We start from the raw sequence: 21,433 nt of genomic DNA on the forward strand, positions 1-21,433 counted from the left end.
ACAGACACAGACAAACCCCGCCTTCGCCCTTCAGTAGCCTGGATAGGCTCTGGCACCCCCGCGACCCCAAAAGGGAAGAAGCGGTCTGGAAGATGAATGAATGAATGAATATATATTCAGAAATTTAATTTTAATCGTAATTTTCTTTAAATATGTCCTCCATCATGAGAAAAATGCTCCAAGAACATGTTAGAAACACAGAAAACTCAAGTTTCATTGGAGCGAATCTTTAACTAACTTTGTTGCAAATGTCTAATGAACTGCTGCTGTGGGAGCAAAAAAAAAGCAGCAGTTTGCACTCAAACGTCAATAAACTTCAACACAAATAATCTATGAAACAAAAAACACAATAAACCAAAATACACTGAGAGTGGTTGACTAAACTGAACAGCTGTGGGGGAAAAGCCAACAAAAACAAGTTGAGATTGTGACACGTAAACAGAACAAGAAAACATAGCTGAGATCAGGCAAATCAACAGTCTGCTCAAAAACAGTTTGAACAGAAAATGTGGTGAAATTCCCCAAAGCAAACATCCGATTCAGTTTTTATTGCTTCACGTTTTTCTCTGGGTTGTAATGGGATCAATCTAACATCTCATCCGTCTGGAAAATCATAGATTTTTTCTTTAGATAACACTTATTGATGCAGAAATATCCTGATTGTTCCTGACTTCCTCTCCTGTTTCCGTGTGTTTGACACATTCCTGGTGCTTTCCTGTCTTCTTCCTGGTCGTGTTGTATGTGTGAGCATCTGAATCCTCCTGTTTCTGTAAGCAGTGCATGTAACGGGCCTCTCTGAGGCGGCCAGCGTTCCCCACTGAGTGTTGCTCCACTTTGTAAAGCGCCTGCTTTGATGAAAGGCTTCATTACTTCTCCCAGTTCCACCTAACACCCCCCCTCTTTAGTTACACAGCCCCAGCACGCTCCGTCTGCCACCGTTCACTCTTCTCCGTCTCACGGGGAAAATGGACGAGGGAGTCGTCTCTCTGGTGTCCCGGCGCTTTTCTCCTGATTGCCAATCACAACTGATATGTGGTTCCACACCTCACTGGTAATGGAGTGCTGCAGCTTCCTGGAGTGTTGCTCAGCCGGTCCAGCTCCTGACGCTTTACCGGGACTCTGGACAAGAAGCTGGAAAGTGAACAAAGAGGAAGCTATGGTCACACCGTCCTCAAGCAGCCACTTCCAATGTAACTCTATGTAAACGTGCGTTTCAGGCTTCTATTTTCAAAAGTGTCCTGTTATCTCTACATTTCTATGACCATTTTTAGTGCATGTCCAATGAACACAAGTTAAACGTTCAGCCAGTTGAACTTTGAAACATCAGGGGCTCAGTTTTGGTAGAGAAGTATCGATCCCAACCCTTTTAATTCACGAAGTGCTAACCGTTTCAAAATTGTTCATGAAGGAGAGATACAAAAATATGGTTTGTGTCCGACTGAAATTCTATGTCATCAAATCTTTCATTTATTGGAATAGAATTGTGAAAGAAAAAGCCTGGAACAACACTATAAATCAAGATGGACAATGTGGGTGTGACGCCACCCGTAGAAAATGCCTTATCTCAAACTCCAGACGCCATTTGGAGTTGGTCGAGAGTGATTGTCTGGGTCACGTTTCTATGGCAACTACTGTCGCCAATCATGAGTGGACTTGTTCAAAGTCCATTCCACTGTAAGTGTCTCGAGAGAATCTGTCAATCAAATGTTCAAGGTGGGGCCAACGAGCGCCATATGCTTCTACTGAGGCATCTGATTGGTCGGTTTATAACTTAAATAACTTTAATTAAAAAAACAAAAAAAATCAAGAAAACAATATATATCTATTCTATATACAGTCATTGGTTTATACCTGCATCAGATTCCAGGTGTGTACATAGCTTGAACTCTGTTTTTATCACCCTCGCTCCTCTGTTCCAGTCTGAGGTGGGTTCTTTGGTTCTTTGGTTCTAACTTGGTTTTGTTGACCCATCTTAGTCTGGGACCATCTGTTTGGTCTGATCGTGTTCTGGTTAGATGGGCAGTGGGTTCTTTACAGTCGTTGTTGGTCTTTCTTCTCTAGTCTGAGTTAGTTTGACTATAACTTCACACAGATCTGTTTTCTAACTCAATCTGCATGTTCCAGTCTGAGTGAGACTAGATATATTCTGGACTGGATTACAGTTTTTTTTCATTCTTACTCTTAAAAGGTGTCTTTTATTATTTACCTGTAATTTCAACTTAAAATATGTTTTCAGTAAAGTGCTGAAAACGCTGCTTTTGAACCAAATTCTTCAGTTTCCTCAGTGTTTCTGTGACTTGACCTTCACCTGCTGTGTAGAAGGAAGCTGCTAGAGGGAGAAAAGGCTTTTATTTTCTCAGAATGATGAAGAATCTGTTTCTGCTTGTTGGAGCTCTACATTTATATCGATTCATCCACCTTTTTTCTGCTTGTAGCTGTAATTGAAACTACATGCTGCTCTTGTTCAGCTGCAAATGAGAGAACGGGGAGTTAAGTTTCCAGATCTGATTCCAAGACTGTGTCTTGTTATCTTGAAGTTTTGTTTTCCTTCTTTCCGCTTGAATGCGTCTTCCTTTGTTGAGTCTAATGGTCATCGATGTTGTTCTTATTGAACACATCATTTGGAGCCAAAAGGAAGCAGATCTGCTTCTGCTTCTGCTGGATTATACTGAGTTAACATCGACTCAGGATTTTCTCTGACCTCTGGATCACTTTGGAATAAAAAAAAAAAAGTCAATTTACCTTGGTGAGAAGAGTTAAAAACACACAATGTGCACAGCACAGATCCAGGTTGGTTTGTGGGTAAAATCCTAACGTTTACAGGAAGCACTTTAGAAAAAATCTCCGCCTAAAGATGAAAACCTTTAAATAATTTACGACTCTTGTCTGAAAAATAAGGCTAAAAAACAAGAGACTGATTGTTTCTGAGCTGTTCCTTCTGATATTAAAAAAACCAAAAGCATTTGAATCCAAAGATAAGGAAACTATGATGAATAGCTGAAAGCTGGTTGTCCTCTGAGGAACTCCAAGTGTCTCATTTTTTTCTCCAGTCATCCAAACATGAGTGGTTGACCTCACTGCGACCTTTCACACCAAAGTGATCCTCACCTGCTGGAGAGCCGAGCATAAAAGCTCTTGAGTAATGACTCGGTCAAACTCCTCTGACAGTCTGAAGCATTACAGAAAGAAGCCACGTTAATGTGATTCACTTATGTGGATGAATTATGACGGAGACTTTAGAGTGGAATTTCCTGTTCTCAGAAGATGATTTTTCATAGACAATGCATACATTTATGTATAAATCCGATTCTCTGAGGTTCAGAGAAGGTCCTGCCCCTCATGGGTTGGACCCATGTGACTTCTGTGTCCATACAGACTCCATCGAGGAAGGATGAGGTCAAATCACTGGGCGTCTTCAGACCATAAAGATGGTTTGGTGCCTTGGACCCTTTGAGCAAAGCATCTTAGCATGGAGCCCTTGTCACCTTGTTCATGCAGGAAATCTGGGATTAAGATTTAAGCCTTAGTTACGTGTACTCGTACGGGTTTTGCACGTTTTCGAGTTGGGTCGTGGAGAGAAATGGGTTCATCTTAAAGAGAGCACAGTTCCCTTAAGGTTCTTCTTGTCTTTAGAAAACATTGTGGATTGTAATCAAGCCAGATGAAAATAAAAAAAGCTTCAGTCCCAGAAATCATAGTGGCTCAAAACTCTGAGAAACTCCCTCTGGTCAGGATCATGATGTATAAAGATGAACTCGTTCATACGTCTCTTAGTGAGGTCGTATAAAAGGTGTGGGGGGAGTAAGCAAAGAAAATGGGAAAAGTTTTATCACAGTTTTGTCTTTCGCCGGCACTAAAAGTAAAAGAACCGTCGTCTTAAAAAAATAAAATAAAAACGAAGTTCCATCCCAGTCATTTTGTTTGACTGAACAGAGTCTGGACTCATCAGCAGCTCACAGAGGAGCACAGGGCTGTGATTATCTAATCAACGTCAAATTGACCTAAAGAGGCCCAACTGACCATCAGAGCTGAAACCTAAAATCCTGGAATCAAATCATTTATTTTTACTTTTTTAAAACCATAAATTCAAAATAAATAGTTTTTTTAGTTTGATTAGAATCTTGAATTTCAGTTTAAAAAATAATAAGAGGTGTAAAGGGATAAAAGTGTGTGTTTTGGAGACGAGCAGCGCTCTCTAGTGGACAGAGTCCCACACTGCTGCTTCCCTTCTTCTAACCATTTCTGATGCATTTTCTTCTGCATTTCTGCAGGGTTTTTTATTTTTCTAATTGTGAGTCTGACTCATCTGTTGTCCTGTTTCTGCAGGTTTTTAATCGTTCTGGGCTGCTTGATTCTGGCCATCCTCACCACCTTCAAGGAGCACGAGAACACGTCTGCACACTGGCTGGTCATCCTGGTGAGACGCTGTTCACATCACTTCCATTACTCTGTCTTTGCTGACATCTGTTTTTGCAAACTTTGGCCTGTATCGAAAAGAGAAGCATTAGTTTTGTACCGTATGTTTTTTCCAAAATGTGTTACTGTTGAAGCTTTGAGCTTCCTCTGAATGAAAGGCACTATATAAATGAATAAAGTTTGAAGTTTGAAGAACCTTATTTTTATTCGTCTGAAATCATTTAGAGTTAATGTTTAATATTGCAAAATTAAATTGTCCCGAGCAAGCCCAACTTACATGGACAGCATTTTTTTCAAGATTCTTTCATGATTTTCTTTTTTATTTTAAATCGAAAAATCTTTCAAAGCTTCAAAACAGGTGAAAAAAAAACAAGTTATCCCCCTTAACACCGGAGCTCCAGTGTTTATGTACTTTCATTTATTGTAACTTTCTCCTTCTGAATCTACTGGAATGATGATGATGAACATGTTAACGGTTGAAAGGTTACAGTATGTTAGAGATTTTGTGTTTAAGCTTCACCTCAACTGTTAAAGGGTTAAAACTTGTATTTTCAGAAACTTTTATCCTGTAAGTAAAGGAGCTGTTTTGTGTGCAGGAAACCTTCGCCATCTTCATCTTCGGGGCAGAGTTTGCGCTGCGGATCTGGGCGGCGGGTTGCTGCTGTCGCTATAAAGGATGGAGGGGGAGGCTGAAGTTTGCGCGCAAACCTCTGTGCATCTTAGGTGAGAAGGCAGACGATTAATGAAGAGATCGGAGAGATCAGCATCAGTAGGTTTAATGTGTCTGAAAGCTTCAGCGTTTGTTTCTGATACCTTCTACCTGCTGTTCTTCAGACATCTTTGTTCTGATCGCCTCTGTGCCGGTGGTGGCGGTGCGGAACCAGGGCAACGTGCTGGCCACGTCCCTGCGCAGCCTGCGCTTCCTGCAGATCCTGCGGATGCTGCGCATGGACCGGAGGGGAGGGACTTGGAAGCTGCTGGGGTCCGCCATTTACGCACATAGTAAGGTAGGGATGACCTCAGGTGACCCTTACCGATGTTAAAAATCCATAACGAGCAAAAAGGTGTTTTTCTTTTTTTGTTTTGTTTTTTTTTATGCATCGCTTTAAAGAATTTACACTTTTTTATCTAAAAACAAAAAAATGTATTTTAATTTTCATTAATTTTAAGAATATATATGTATTTTTTAGGAGCATATTTCTGTCTTCTTGTTAAGTTTTTTCTTTTTTCCTAACTCCTAGAAACTTTTTAAATTATATTTTTCGTTTGAACTTAATCTAAATTTCAAGAGTTGTTGTTGTTTTTTTCTTCTGGTTTCATGTTTATACATGAATGTTTACATTTGCTTTTTAGTTTAAATATTTGCGCCTAAACACTGTGGTGTCATCTACAAAGAACAGGATTTAGAAAAGTCTCATCCCAAATATGCAAAACTATCAAACAAATGTCTTCACATGTTTTGTTGTGTTAAATGAGGCCTGCACAATAAACCAACAATGTATCGTTATCGCGATATCAACCTTTATTGAAAAACACATCCCAGGTGGTATAAACTATGATAAATCGGAGCCTTAAATGTTCTCACACATGCTAAAGCAATCTTATGGCAGTTTGAAGTATTTAACAAACCAAATAGATCCTTTTACGTATTTGGTCAATAGGATGGACCCTTTAACATCATTGATCTTAGATCTCCCATTTCCGTTGTAGTCATGGGTCATTTGGAGTTTAATTTAAGTTATGTTGACTTTTATTTAAGTAAAATTGTTGCATCCATCCATCCATCCATCTTCCTCCGCTTCATCCGAGACCGGGTCGCGGGGGCAGCAGTCTAAGCAAAGATGCCCAGACTTCCCTCTCCCCGGCCACTTCCTCCAGCTCCTCTGGGGGGACTCCAAGGCGTTCCCAGGCAAGCCGAGAAACATAGTCTCTCCAGCGTGTCCTGGGTCTTCCCCGGGGCCTCCGGGGAAGTGCAAATTGTTGCACTGAAACAGAAATACTGTATTTATTTTTTCTGTTTTGCTATTTGTTTAAGTCATATCGTCATCACATCACAAGTTCTCCTTGTAACATCCTTGCATCCTGCAGCCCAAGACCTTTTCATTTATTCCTAAATCAGAACCTGGAAGCTAACTGAACCCGTTAGCATGTCTGGGAGGTTTATGTTGGTGGTGTTTGTATCTCCAGGAGCTGATCACAGCCTGGTACATCGGCTTCCTGTCTCTCATCTTGGCGTCTTTCCTGGTTTACCTGGTGGAGAAGGACGACGTTTCTGTAGACGTGTCGGACCGGGAGGATCCTACGGTGCAGCCGAAGCAGCAGGACTTTGACACCTACGCCGACGCGCTGTGGTGGGGGCTGGTATGTCCTCCAGAAAACCAACCAGAACCTTCCGCAGTGTCGCGTTTCATCCTCAGTGTGATTGGTTTCTATCCAGCTGTGGAATTTCAGCCCTAAAATCCGTATCAGCTGTGCATCCTTCATGTGCTAATGAGAATGTCTGACTTTGCAGCTTCTCAATGAATAATAAAAAAACAGCTTTGATTTGAAGGACAAACAGATTCAGGAGTTCCTGCTTTAATGAAGGCCTCTCGTCAGAGAAGCTCTGATGCTGTTTTTTTTCTAAAGCAGCCTCATTAAAGCCTCCGTCCTTCCGGCAGAGGACAAAAGTTCAGCCTCTGACAGCCAGCATCTGCTCCACCAAAGCAACATGCTCCACTCCCTCCGCCTGCTTCACTCATGTACTTTGATTTTCAACGCCCTTCACCAGATCGATGGATGTACAGTTCAGTCAGGTTCATCAGAAGCTGACACGGAGAGATTTTTTTGTTTTGTTTTTTTAAATGTGTTTTGTTCAGCAAATGTTTTTCATCTCTTCTTCAGATCACGCTCACCACCATCGGGTACGGGGACAAAACCCCCAAAACCTGGGCTGGAAGACTGTTAGCCGGCACTTTTGCTCTGATCGGAGTTTCCTTCTTCGCTTTGCCTGCAGTAAGAAAACCTTTTTATAAATGATCACCTCTGTGAAGCAAACAATCCAACTTTTGGAGCTTTGAACTCCAAATCTGAGGAGGTCACATCCACCAGTTTGTTTTATTGCATCACTTGGTGTTTCTTCTGGTTTCAGGGAATTTTGGGTTCTGGTTTGGCTTTGAAAGTCCAGGAGCAGCACAGACAGAAGCACTTTGAGAAGCGGAGACATCCAGCAGCCGGGCTCATCCAGGTGAGGAGCTGGCTGACGTCATCAGCATTTCTCCTGTGTTTGGTCCAAATGTTTTCTGTAGCTGTAACTTATATTTAGTTTTGTAACTTTGGCTGCTCTGTCTTCCTGTTTAAAGTCTGCCTGGCGATATTATTCCACCAATCCAGTCAGGGACGATCTTATTGCAACCTGGAGATTTTATGAAACCATCATTTCACTTCCATGTTTCAGGTAAGTAACTCAATTCGATGATGTTTATAGCGATTCATCCACTAACATTTAATTAACTCCTCTTGTCTTACAGGACAAAAATGACCCACCCAACCAAAAACTCAAAATAAAGCAGCTTAGTTGAATTTGGAATCTCAAATCTTTAGTTCATGATTAAACAACCTGTTACTTATGAATTCCAATCAATGTATTTAATTTTTTGTCACAATATTCAGTCACCTAACTATATCTAAATGGTTATTTATTTTTAAATAAGTACAACAGATCTAAAATTCACTACAATTTGATTATGGATCTTATTGCACTGTGCTAATGCTAAAATTTAGAAGTCCATCCATCCATCCATTTTCTTGACCGCTACATCCCTTTCGGGGTCGCGGGGGTGCCGGAGCCTAACCCGGCTACTGAAGGGCGAAGGCGGGGTTCACCCTGGACAGGTCGCCAGTCTGTCGCAGGGCCAAAATTTAGAAGTCACAATTCTTTTCTTTTATTTATTTTTTGTTATAAAAAAAACTCACTGGTGTCTTAAATCTATGAAGACACTATCAAAAACAATTTAAGTGTCAGTTAAACTACATTTTCTATCTTGGTTTGAATGCTAGCTGCTGTTTTACCGTTAGCTTAACTGCACCGGTCTTATTGGTCAGTTGTTAAATTCTCAAAACTTGCTGTATTATATGAAGACAGTGACAAAGATTTTGTAATTCAATAAATAATATAAAAGTAAACCATAACTTTTATTTGTTTGTAAGGATGTATCGATTCTTCATGAATCGGTTAAAAACCAATTCAAACTTGTCAACATATTCGTTGTTGCAGAGAATTAAAAAATTGGTTTATCACGGCCTTTGCCTAAATTTAGAAATGCAGAGCAGATTAAATTTGTGACTTTAAAACAGTAAATCAAATCGTGGCTTGACTGAATACTTACATCCCTATTTGTTTGCGCTACGCTAAAATGGTTAGCATGTTGTTCAAATAAGATAGGAATGACCTAGCACGTGTGCTGGTACAGAATGCATTTGGAAATGCCAAACTTTAATTCTTCAAAAAAAATGTAACCATATCCAGTTAAATATTTGACTTCTGCTGTTTTTCTTTTTCAAAGGAAGGACACCTTGGAGGTCATGGTGAGGTAAGTCGCTGCTCCTCCATCACCAGCAGGCATGCTGTAAATCATAAGGTTTTTTTAAATGGCACTAAGAGCAACTGTGAGTCCCCCAAAGCTGACAGTTTTATGTATTAAAAGGTGATGCAAAGTTTTCACACATGAGTTTACACAATAAATGTGGGGATACAGATTTGTTTTAACAATATAATAGGACACATTACTCTGCTTGAACAATTGTCAATCAACCCCTGAAGGAGAAATAAGACCCTTCCCTCTTTAATACATTGTAATAAAAATGACACACGAGTCACTGTCTGCTTAAAAACACCACATTAACAAAAGCATTTAAATATTTATTTATTTATTTTAGAAAAGCAATACAAATATGGAATCCAAAAGAGTTTTATGATTTGACATGTGTTAGGTAAAGCAACATTCCAATTGTTGAGAATCGCTTTAAAAGTAATACTCTTCTAAAAAGACTGAAAAAATGTTGGCAGAACGTATCTAGGTGCAACCAAGTCCAGGGGTCTACAACCTGAACCACATGCGGCTCCTTTATCCCTCCATTGTGCCTCTTTGGCTTTGATGGAATATGCTAAAAATGGAAATAAGTAACAACTGGTTTGTAGTTTTGGCTAAATTGTTTGTAATATAAGATTTTTCATTCAAGAAACTGAGCAAAATGATGGAAAAAGGGTCAAAATGTACCAGAAAAATCTAAGGTGAGAGTGGTTTATTTTTAAAATAAGCTTAAAGCACGTCGACTTCTGCCTCACAACACTGAGCACTTCTTAAAGTGTATCATTACCTTAAGTTTTTTCTCTTAAATTGAACTCAAACTGATCTTGTCATGTATATACATTATAGTTAAAGGAGAAAATGGATGAAGATGCACTAAAATCATGATGACTGAAAATGTCCCGTTTGATTTTCTTACATTTTTGATCAAAGTAAATCTGCTGCAGCAGGATGATCTTATTCAAAATAGGGTGTATTTATTTTGAAAGGAACTTGTATGTCAAAAGTAAAAGAAGATAAAATTGGTAAATATAGAAAAAGTATAACGCTGTCATAATTGAATTATTGTAAATACTTAAAAACAACATTGTAAATAAAATATAATATAAATAAAATGTATTTTTCCAAACATTAAAGTAGGATGTGTGAATTTTGCACAGCACTGACCCAATTGTTTATTTTACATGATTCATAGGTAACTTTGTCCTGTTTTCATTGATTAGAGTCATTTAAAAGTCTTTAGAGCACGTCTGAGTTCTATTTCAGTGCAATTTGAATCACTGAAGTCTGATTTACATATTTTTAAATCAATTGTTGCTATAATAAAACATTCCTTGGCAGCTTCTTATGATCATAAAAGTCCAGACAGGATCCATCATTCTTTAATTATCATCTTTATCAGGCCAGGATCTTCATTCTGGTCCTTGAAACCATTACCAGTGTTTGCAGACAGAACACTCTTTCTATTAGCAGATCACCTTTTCCTTTTCACATTTTGAGTCAGTGAAAACATGTTTATATTTATAAAATCTGCCCCCACACTAAATTAGTTATAAAGTTCTGCTACAGAGTCCCCTGAAAGCGTCTTTACAGTTTCTGACTGAGCGTTCTTTAACCTGCTGTGACTAATGAAGAGAATATGCAGAATATCCAGCCCACAAACCATTTTCCTCCATTAATTACTCTCCGCAAAGATTTCTTGACTCTTAATTTTGCCCGTCATGTTGGAAGCTGATATTATGAATGACACTGGGGGTGTAGGGGTGGAGGTAGAATTAATATAAAGATTTGTCAAAGTCATCTTTTCCTAAAGTCAAATAAAATGGTAGATTTGAATTTATTGTAAATGAAAAGTTTGGTTTAAACTGTTTACACCAAAAACATGATCAGTGTCTATATTTAATATAACATTTTTAGCTTCTTCTCTATTTTTCTTTGAAATATGTTTTTGTTATGTACTAGTTGTGAAACCTGAAAATAAAAAGTTAAAAAAGGGTTTTTCCAAAATAAAAATTAGAATTATCTGTATTTTCAGTTTAATATTTTAATGTTTGTAACTAAAGAACTTCAGCAGATGAGATTTCACTGATTCTATATTTGAGATTCATTTCAAAATAATTCAGCTGTTTTACACGTTTTTCCAGCTAATTTCGTGTTCTGATGTTTTGCACTTTAAGTATTCCCTTTATATAAGACGTACTTTACAAATCTGTAGTTTATTTCTATTCAGCATTTAAGTCATTCTGTCATTTTCTAAAACAATTTTCAGCTTTTTTCTTTTCTCTCATAGTTTATTTAAGTTTCTCACTCATGATTTATTCCTTTCAATTGATTCAATTTTTCTCACTGTTGAAGTATTCCTTATGCAGTTGTACTAGTTGTGTGATTGCTTAGTAAGCATTCACACTATAGTGATTCTCTTGCTCCTTTCTGAACGTTTTTCGGCACAGAAAAGCTCAATCACACTTTCACATAATAATCCTGGGATCAAAATGTTCCGCTTGTTCAGGACATTACTGCTTGTATTTCTGGTATTCATACATTTTATGTTTTTTAGGATTTTTGTGCAATTGATGCAATTTTTCAGCCCCATTGAAAATTAATGGGAAATTGAACAAATCCTTCAAATACTTTGTACACTTTTTGAAATTGGAGCAATATTACTATTGAAATGTCAGCATGTTCAGGACATTCCTGCTTTTACTTTTAATATTCATTTATTTTGCAATTTTTTAAATTTTACTCAATTTATATATATTTTTTTCTTTTTTTATCCCCATAGAAATAAGACATTATTTATGGATGTATGCAATATTGGCATCAAAACGTTCAGCACATTCAGGATATTATTGCTTGAACTTTTGGAATTTGTACCATATACATATTTTAAAATTTAATGCAATTTTTGCTATTTTTTTTCAAGAAATTGTTCAAATTCTTAGTGCACTTTCTGCAATTCTGTAACCTTAAGTCATTTAGCAACTTTAGCATTTTGCAAAAGCTTTAACTTTAACATTTTCAACAACTCGCATCAGCAATTACAGTTAATTTCCTCATCAAACATCTTCAGCCTCTTCATCAAAAAGCATTCACACTAGCAATAACAGGTAATGCTACTTTTCTAGTTTAATCTGAATTCCTGTCATACCTGTTTTTTGTTTTTTTCTTTGCAGTTTTGTTCTGCTGCATTATTTTAATGAACTAAGAATGCCTAAAATCTGCGGTAGGATAGATTTTCAGTTTTGCTGGAGGAATGCAAGTGAACAGAGCTGAGAGGAAGAGCGCTCTGTGGGCCTTGGAGGAGCGGCAGCTGTGGAACCAGCAGTCTGACATTGCGCTGCTCCGCTGGCGAGGACTCCAACGCTGCTTCTGTTTCCAGCAGTGGGGAGATAAGACATGTGGTGCATCTTTGTGTGCTCACACAGAGTGTAACGCTAGACGTTCTATCAGATTTTTCACTCCGCGCCCCGTTCAAAACAACAGAAAATTCAGTGTGAGAGTTAAATGAATGTGCCATCATGAGCTTCACTGATAACACGCTTCAGGGTCAAGTCCTTTAGGTTGTTCTCAGAGACACTGATAAAAGTGTCTGTTTTATAAATGTTATCATTTTTGGTTAAAGAATCGTTTGTTGCTGTTAGAATGACAAGATCCTTGACCCTGGAGGAAAAAACAAGGTCAAATTAAACCAAATTTTTAATTAATTCATCTATTTACTTACTTTTTGTTCTTATTTTTTAACTTTTTGGTTGCTGAAAATTGCTGCTACCAGAAATGAACAAGCAAACCTTTATTTACANATATATATATATATATATATATATATATATATATATATATATGTTAGGGCTGTGAAAGTTAACCCACGCAACTAATCAAAAAGAATTAAAACATTAATATTTAGCAACACAAATTAATCACACCTCACAGAGCAGCAGTTCTTCGCTTTGTTTCTGCGATTCAGGCTTCCATGCCGTGTGTTAAAGAACTTTGTCAGGTATTATTGCACTTATACTATTGTAATTTACAAAAGAAGTGAATATTTAAAAGGTCTCTAGTACACGTTGTCGCTGACCCTCAACTTTCTTGGAACAATACTAAAGTAAAGACATAAAAGTCTTCTGAGTTCTGCTTATCTTACTGTTGATGTGTTTTGAGCACAAATTACATTAACACTTGATAAATGAAAAAAATGAAGACACCAAAAATTAAAGAAACATTTTCTCGCTGGCCTGTTTTTATTCAAAAGCCGCAAATTGTTATATAAAATTTACAAAGGAAACATTCTGATTAATTGTGATTAATCAAAATATCAAAGCTTGATTAATCTGAAAATATTTTTTAATCAGTTGAAAGCACTAATTAAAAATAAATGCTTTAAATGTGTTTTGTGTGATTTCATTTTGTGATTATTTGCAGATAAGTGGTTGCCAAATAATGTAACAAAATATTGCAATTAATCTAGATTAAGTTTTCCCCAGATATGTGATTAAATGGTTACATTTTTTTAATCAATTACCAGCCCTAATATATATATATATATATATATATATATATACCTACGGTATATATAATCAAAGTAACTTTAAAAGCCCAGAATAAAATTGTTCTTGTGCTCCCTGAGGTTAAAGTGGAATTGTATTGAGGTTTTTTTGGACCAAACTCTTCATTCTTCATGCAACTTCCAGCACAGTGATAGACACAAAAACACTCAGCAAAAGATGAATCATTAAAAACATCCTTGTGTCTTGAAAAATAGAAAATAATTTCCTTTTTTTGCAAAAAAATTTAATAATTTGATCAATAAAGCTATTCAATCGCAAAACAATCAAATCGTTTCCTTAAAGTTTTTCTGAAACAATCTTTACCCCAATTGCAGATTTTTTCTTATTTATAGAAAATCCACCATCAAGTAAGAATTATTGCCTTATTTTGACAGAGTCATTTTTTGCAGTGCTAAATGTGTCTTGGGAAAGCTAAGTGATAGGAACTGAGCTTTTACTTTTTTTCTTGATGTTCTGCTTCGTTTCCAAAGATGGGCTCAGTAATGGCACCTCGTTTTCTGCTCTTTATTCGGCTGAAGAACAGCCAGAAAAGCCCTCTCTCTTCCTTCCCAGCTTCCCATGCCGCAGCCTCTCAGCACCGTAATCTGCCGTCCTTATTCCGCCCCCCGAGGCCAAATACAGACGCATATTGTGTGTCTGCTGTGGGAGCAAAGTCGCAGAGAATGCCCTCCCCATTTCACAGGCCTCGTTCAGGCTGATGCGGCTCCGATTACCCCCACCGCCGCCCCTTCCAAGGCACACAGGAGTCTTACTTTACCTGCAGAGCTCCCGTCTTTGTGCTGCCAACTATCGTCAGCATTGGACAATAGAAGGAGCCCGGGCTCCCTCGGCTCTTTGAAGCTTCTTTTGGCAGGTGAGCAGCACTGAGACGGTGAGACAGCTCACCGTGGAAAACCTTCCAGAGATGGATCAACCACTGACGATTGGACAGCAACGAAAATAATCCTTAAAAAAGAACTCCTGCCGGTCCGAAAATTGGGATAAACATACGTGTGGATGTGTGTGTTTTCCATTTATCCACCAAATATTGTGTGGAAACACTAAATATAGGTCACGTTTGACAACAGTGCGTTAAAAAACGTAACTGAATAGTTTATGTGATATGGAAATAAGGCATATCCAAAGTTTGACTCGTGAGACAAATGGGACTTTCATTAAAAATAGATAATATGCTGTTTTCTAAAAACAGTGTGTATAATTTCTTGATTCCTATTGTCTTCAACAGCAAGTTGATGAAAAGTGCTATATAAATACAATTATCAATTGATTGACAATGTTCATTGGGGTGGCTGACCTTTGGTCTTAAGTGTCCTTGAGCGAGACGCTGAACCCCTCATTGCTCCTGGTGGTTATAGGAAGCGTCAGTGTTCAGCAGCACCACCATCAGTGTGTGAATGTGTGAATTGGACTGTGACTGGAAAGCGCTTTGGGCCTTCAAGGAAGATAGAAAAGTGCAATCCAAGAGAACGCCATTTACCATTTAACCCTTTAACTCCTGAGGAGTTGTTGTTGATGCTTAAACACAAAACCTTTAACATACTGTAGCTTTTCAACCGTTAGCCCCTGCCATGGATTATAAACCCAGTTTTCAGTGTAAATAAGGTGAACACAGACCATCTTCTCAGTTTGTCACAAACCTATATCCCACCTAAGAAACTAGTCTTTCCATTATGATCAAATTAAGTGTCCATTTGACCATCTTTATTTGTTTAAAGCCCAAAGTAAAGAAATCCACCGGATTCCCCTGAGTTGGTCTTGTGCTCAATTTCAGCCAGAAACTGAGTTTGCTGGAGCGCGTTCGCCTTTCCAACGCCAGACCGTCTGTGGGAATGGGCAAGAGGCTGATGGGAAACGTCGACTCTGTGGAGGACAGTCCATCCAAAGAGTCCAAACCTGCTGGCTTCAGCAACCGGGAACGCTTCCGCACCGCCTTCCGCATGAAGGCCTACACCCTCCGCCAGAGCTCTGAAGGTAGGAGTCCAGAGCGGCCGGACCAGCACCTCCCGGTCCTCGTTCTTTTAAACGCTAAGTCATTTGGTGTCTTTTTGTTTTGGCGCAGATGCCGGGGCGCTAGCAGATCCAGCCTTAGAGGAGCGGGGCTTTCCACCAGACATCCTTATGGAGGACATGATCCCTACACTTAAACTGGTCATCAGGGCCGTCAGGTCAGCAGCTCTTACATCTTTACCTTCTTAAAGATCCACTCTGATAAATATGTGTTTGTGATGATTTAAATATTTTCTTGTAGCGTTTTTCTCATGATGGAGAATGAAAGTTTTGAAAGATTTTGATGTTGCTATGCAACATCTACAATGAGTAAGCCACAGGCTTCTGTGCTCCATTTCAGTGCATTCCCACATGTTAGCATTGTTAGCCTCGCCTGTGGAGCAGAAAAACTCAAGACTTTTCTTTTTTTAAGTAGTTTTTGCATTTTTTATTAACTGATTATTTTGTGCGATGAGGATGGGTTTTATTTTTTTTTTTACTATGATTGGTATTTTTAACTTTTTTTTTTTTTTTACTATTTATTATTTAACTACGCAAAGCCCTTTGAGGTGCTCTTTAGCAGGAAAAGTGCTATAACGCCATTGTAGGTTCATTAACCTTTGCAATGAAAAAAAAAATCTTTTGTGGCATTCCCCAGGGTTCAGTTCTGGGCCTTACTTTATTCGTTTTACATGACTCTTCTAAATAAACTAATGAGTAAATTTAGCCACATTTCCGATTATTTGTATGATGATGACATTCAGCTTTAGTTTAGTCTAGTCTAGTCTAGTCTAGTCTAGTTTAGTTATCTCATTTTCATAGCACACAAAAACAGTCATAATACTCTTGTCCTTGGTGAAAATGAAAGGGGACAGAAAGAAGAGGACTTATTGTCTTTGCCCCATTTAACTAAATCAATCAAGCTTTTCAACCAAATCTCTCTTTGTATTTTCACAATAATATGTCAACTGGCTAACTAAATGCAACAAAAGCAGACAAAAAAACAAAACAGAACAAGAAACAAATAAGCAAAGAAAAAAACAAGAAACAAAATGAAAATAAAACAAATACCTTTTTATTTAACCCGTTCCCAATGGGCATTTGTTTTTTCACAGTTTTTTTAAAATCTGATAATTGAGCTAGACTCTTTTATTAATTTGTCAAGATTCTTCCATAGTCTGATACCCTGCACCTCCGGAAAAAGACATAATATTTTGTCCAATTTATTGGATTGCTTAACAATTACTAAGTCGTAATTATTTAGTAACCATCTACCCTTAAATGCTTCGAAAAACAGAAGTAGTAGTTTTTGCCCCAGAAAACAAAAACCCTTTCGTTAAAGAGCACCCCGAAATTCTCTGAGCTCATCTGTCCAGTTGAGTGTTAGAAACCTTGGGGTGTTGCTTGACAAATACCTATCTTTGGAAGGACACTTTAAATAAATTCCCCTTACCATCTGTAGAACGTGGCAAAATAAAAAAAAAATCATATTTTGACCTGACCTGAAGATGATTAGTTAATTTAATTAAATTTTTGATTCATTTATAATTGTGCAAGTTGCTTTCTAACTCTGTAGCAAGGCTTCTAGCTGGAGCCAATAAACGAGCACATGTATCTCCATTACTGTCTTCTTTACTTTGACTCCCAGGTGTATTTAAAGTTGATTTTAAAATGTTACTTCAAGTTTTTAGAGCCTTGCATAGACAAGCTCCTGCTTACATTGCTGACCTTTTAACCCCATACTCTTCGGCCCTGGTCTCCGAGGTCTTCAAACCAAAAACTTTTATAAATCCCAAAAACCCGCTATTAAACCAGAGGAGACCTCGCCTTTGTGGAGGTCCCTTTGTCATTACAACAGATCGACTCCATTAAGTGTTTTAAAAGTCAGTTTAAGAAGAGCTTTTGTTCATCTAATTTTGTCTTTTATTGTCTTTTACTTTGTGATTTGTCTATGTTAAATGCTTGTTTTTCCTTTGTTTTTGCTGCTGTAAAGCACTTTGTGATTTTTGTCTTAGAAAGGTGTATTAGAAATAAACATTTACATACTTACTATAAAAATAAAGTTGAATTCAAATCCAGTTGTAGAGGACTAGTTCCATGTATGTCTTTTTTTCCTAACATTTCCACTAATGTTAGGTTGGGCATGTGAGGGGCTGTAAGCTAGTGGGAGAGAGTGTAAACAAAGGGATGATGGGAAATGAGGGTAGGCTTACTCCATGCCAACAGCCCCACCCACAACACAGAAGAAAAAAAACTCCTGATGTTCTGCAGAAACGATGTCTCAGAAACCAACACAGGTTTCTTGATTTTATCTAAAAACAGCATAGTCATAATGAAAAGACCAATGGAAACAATTTTAAAAATAGATTTAAATATGATTGGAGTGGGACTTTGAAAAAAGTACTGTACTTCTTAGAAAGTCAGAACATTTGCTATGTTTTTGCTGAAATAAAATCCAATATGACGTCAACAGAAGGACGAGGCCACTGAATCTTTGATCTGGAGTTGAAGGTGTTTCCTTACATCCTGACATCACTGTTGGGTATCAAACATTCCCACACAGACACAATGGAGACACTTAGCCAGAGGTCCAAAGGCTGGATTTATAAGTAGACCTTCTTAATAGACGTTTATGCAGAGTCCATGAGCAGAAACAAACTCAATAACATGGCAGGTGTCAAATTGCCCAGACATGTTTCCATCTTTGACATGTTTCTCCTCTAATTTAACAAAAAGGCCTGCAATTTCCTCATTGATGATCCACACCGACCATTGACGTTAATCTGGGTGTTAATCTGTGTCTCCATGTGGCGTAGGTGTGACCTCAGTCCGAAACCTGATGTAAACCAAAGCTCATGTATGCTGGCGGTAAATGTGTAGGCCACACAGCTGACATAATGCAGGAATTTAATCTGGCGTGAGACGAGTGATTATCCCTGTGAAAGCTCTCCTTCCTTCACTTCCATTATATGGGGCCTGAATGGCTCTCTGAAAGGGATGTTTAGACCCGCAGAGGTTTGGGTTACGGGACTCAAGACTTTCTGCCAAGCGCTGGAGCTGGTGCAGCGGCCTCTGAAGAGTCCTCTGAAGGTGGGGCCTGTGTGGGACAAAAGAAATGAGCTCACTGGGCGGCTGGGGGCCCTCAAGATGAAGAGTCTTTCAAAGAAGTGAAAGATGTTGGGTTTTATCTGCGGTACAGGCGTGGGGAGTGTTCGTCAGGTTTCTTTGTGAGAGGGAAAGTCAGACTTGTTCTTGTACTTCTCCTTGTACAGACAAGCAGTGTCTCTCAAACAACAGATGACACTCATGAGGAATGTTTACTTCTCTGTGTCTGGGTAAACTCCAGGTTGATTCCATGGGTGTAGTAGGTAAAACGGGACTTGATTTATCTGTAGTTATTGAAGACATTTCGCCTTTTTCCCAATAGATTTTCACAAATCTAAAATACGAAGGTAGAAGAGCTAACTAAAAACTACCTTTCTTTCTAGAAACGATCCAGAAGTCACTAGCTATGTCCAAATTCTTTCACTACTCACTATATAGTGCACTAGTGTGTTCTCCATTTTGTAGTGTTGTCCAAGTCTGTCATTCCAAAATCAAGTGCCCTAGAAATTTCCCAGAAGCCTTTGCGAAAAACTAGTGTGCGTTGATGCTCACTACATTAGCTAATATAGACCTCAATGCATTGTGTTCAAACAATTTTTGCCAAAAAAAAGAAAAGTGTTAATGTAATTTTGTTAATAAACCATCCACATTTTCATCATTAGAACACCTGGAATCACAAATAGATGTTGATGTTCGTATCGATTATTCTTGGAATCAGTGACCTGATATCCGGTGTTTAAAAAAAATGGAACATAACGGAACGGTATAAGAACATGATCATCATTTCACTCAGTCATCTGTCATGTGTGCATGAAGGAGGATTGATAAAACACTTAAGGTCTCTTGATTTAGTGTCATGTCAGAAGTAGTTAAAAAAAACTTGAATATATAAACAAAATTTAACCAACAAATCAATTATTGATGGTCAATAGGAAACAAATCAGACTACTTTGAAGCTTCATGCAAAAGCTTCAAGTGGAACATTTCAACACAAATACATCATAAAATATCAGAGCCATCCAGCCGTACAGTTTGAATCCAAATTCCAGCTCAGTTGAGGAAAATGAAGACGTTTAGGGTTCTGTTTGTCTGCAAATGGATGCATCAGAATTGTAGCAGAGAAGGGAGACTTTGGCCTGCCTATGGCACTTGTTGCTTCTCAAATCCGAGCTTTTTCAAACTGCTGGTTTTTGTCTGATCCTGATCCAACACGATTTGAACCAAGAAATCCTAAAACTCTGTTTTGATCTTAATTTTCTTTGTCCTCCATCGTGACAAAAAATCTGCACCATAAAACCATTCATTGTAGTAGGTCTTTAAGGGTAAAAACTGAACAGCACCATTTTACATGAGAATATCAAGGACTTTAAAATAGTAGCTGATGGCTTCCTCCTAGTCATTTACCATCAAGGGTAGATTAAGAAGGGAAGCCACGAGATACTTCCTTAGTCCAAAAGTGTACCCACTCCATCGAGGGATTGGTCGAGACTTCTAGCTTAACTCTTTAGTACCACATGTGTCTCTGGCCATAGCAAAATAACACACGCTCTTTAAACCACCATAAGTCTTTGATCATTTGTGTAATTTTAAGAGTCTGACAGCTTCTGCACTTTTCATTGGATCAGAATCAGCTGATTTACATTGATTGCCTAAACACTTCACTACTGTAAAGTGTTTCATATCAGTGCAAAGCTGCTTTTCTGCACCTCATAATCCATTGGAATTACTTTGATTGCATGATGATTGAGAAGTTTCTGTAATTCAAAGAAGCAGGAAGCAGGTTCTCCATTTGCTTTAAATATTCCCTGCAAATGTGGTCTTGACTGAATGTCTTTGTACCTCAGGATCATGCAGTTCCTCTTGAACAAGAAGCGGTTTAAGGAGACTCTGAGGCCTTACGATGTCAAAGATGTGATCGAGCAGTATTCTGCTGGACACCTGGACATGCTCTGCAGGATCAAGTATCTCCAGACGAGGTGAGAAGCTGCAGCTTAGAGCAGACTTTGATGAAACCAGTGCCTTCTGTCTCTAACCTAAACCAATGTGTTCCCCCTTTTTTTAAAGGATCGACATGATTCTTGCTCCTGGAAATCCTCTAACCCCCAAAAGCAAGAAGAGTCAAAAAACACCCTTTTCCTATCCAGCTAATCAGTCCCCCAGGTGCTTCACACCCTGCAGACAAACCCTCAGCACTCTCACACTGCAGACCTGCTCACTTTGATCTCTCCTTGTTTCAGGCACGAGTCCTACCTAGCCAAAACCACCACGATGCCAGATACTGATGACCAAAGCATGATGGGTAGATTTGTCAGAGTGGAGAGGCAGGTGAGGGATGGAATTTTTGATAGATGTTGGTGTTCACATCTCCGTTCATCCAATGCTTCTAAAGTCCACAACCCTGATTGAGTAAACTCAAACCTGATGGAACAGAGAACCACATCCATGCTGGGTAGAATTCAGACTGAAGTGTTACAAAAAGCCTGATACTACAGATACACCGGGCATGTGGTGCGTGACCAAGAACACACTGTACTCGGGTTCTTGTATGCACGTGTACCTCATGGTGTTGACACTGGAAAAGCAAAGAGGGGCTTCTTCTTTTTCTATGGTTTATTACTCCATGTCCACTATCTATAGTTGGAAGAGGCAAAATGTCAAACCAGCGCAAGTTTTGTGAATCTTACCCCAGGATTTTTGTTTCACACCTTTATTCCTAAAACATAAAAGACTTGGTGTTATGTAACTCCGGACTGACATAAATCGCAGTTATTCATTTAAACCTCATAATTAATT

The 21,433-nt window shown here is 38.4% G+C and overlaps 1 protein-coding gene across 1 annotated transcript in view; it reads left to right on the forward strand.

Annotated features, from left to right (window-relative positions):
- Positions 1 to 21,433, forward strand: part of kcnq3 (potassium voltage-gated channel, KQT-like subfamily, member 3) — a 94,138-nt gene that overhangs the window by 69,507 nt on the left and 3,198 nt on the right. The window contains exons 3-15 of the mRNA XM_024268685.2: positions 4,327 to 4,417; positions 5,013 to 5,139; positions 5,251 to 5,423; positions 6,604 to 6,777; positions 7,300 to 7,410; positions 7,547 to 7,642; positions 7,758 to 7,852; positions 8,961 to 8,987; positions 15,321 to 15,520; positions 15,609 to 15,714; positions 20,485 to 20,616; positions 20,705 to 20,800; positions 20,878 to 20,965. Coding sequence (XP_024124453.1) covers positions 4,327 to 4,417; positions 5,013 to 5,139; positions 5,251 to 5,423; positions 6,604 to 6,777; positions 7,300 to 7,410; positions 7,547 to 7,642; positions 7,758 to 7,852; positions 8,961 to 8,987; positions 15,321 to 15,520; positions 15,609 to 15,714; positions 20,485 to 20,616; positions 20,705 to 20,800; positions 20,878 to 20,965 — 1,516 coding nt within the window. The remainder of the gene's footprint in view (positions 1 to 4,326; positions 4,418 to 5,012; positions 5,140 to 5,250; positions 5,424 to 6,603; positions 6,778 to 7,299; positions 7,411 to 7,546; positions 7,643 to 7,757; positions 7,853 to 8,960; positions 8,988 to 15,320; positions 15,521 to 15,608; positions 15,715 to 20,484; positions 20,617 to 20,704; positions 20,801 to 20,877; positions 20,966 to 21,433) is intronic.

The sequence above is a fragment of the Oryzias melastigma genome, linkage group LG17, assembly GCF_002922805.2.
Source record: "Oryzias melastigma strain HK-1 linkage group LG17, ASM292280v2, whole genome shotgun sequence".
NCBI lineage: Eukaryota > Metazoa > Chordata > Actinopteri > Beloniformes > Adrianichthyidae > Oryzias > Oryzias melastigma.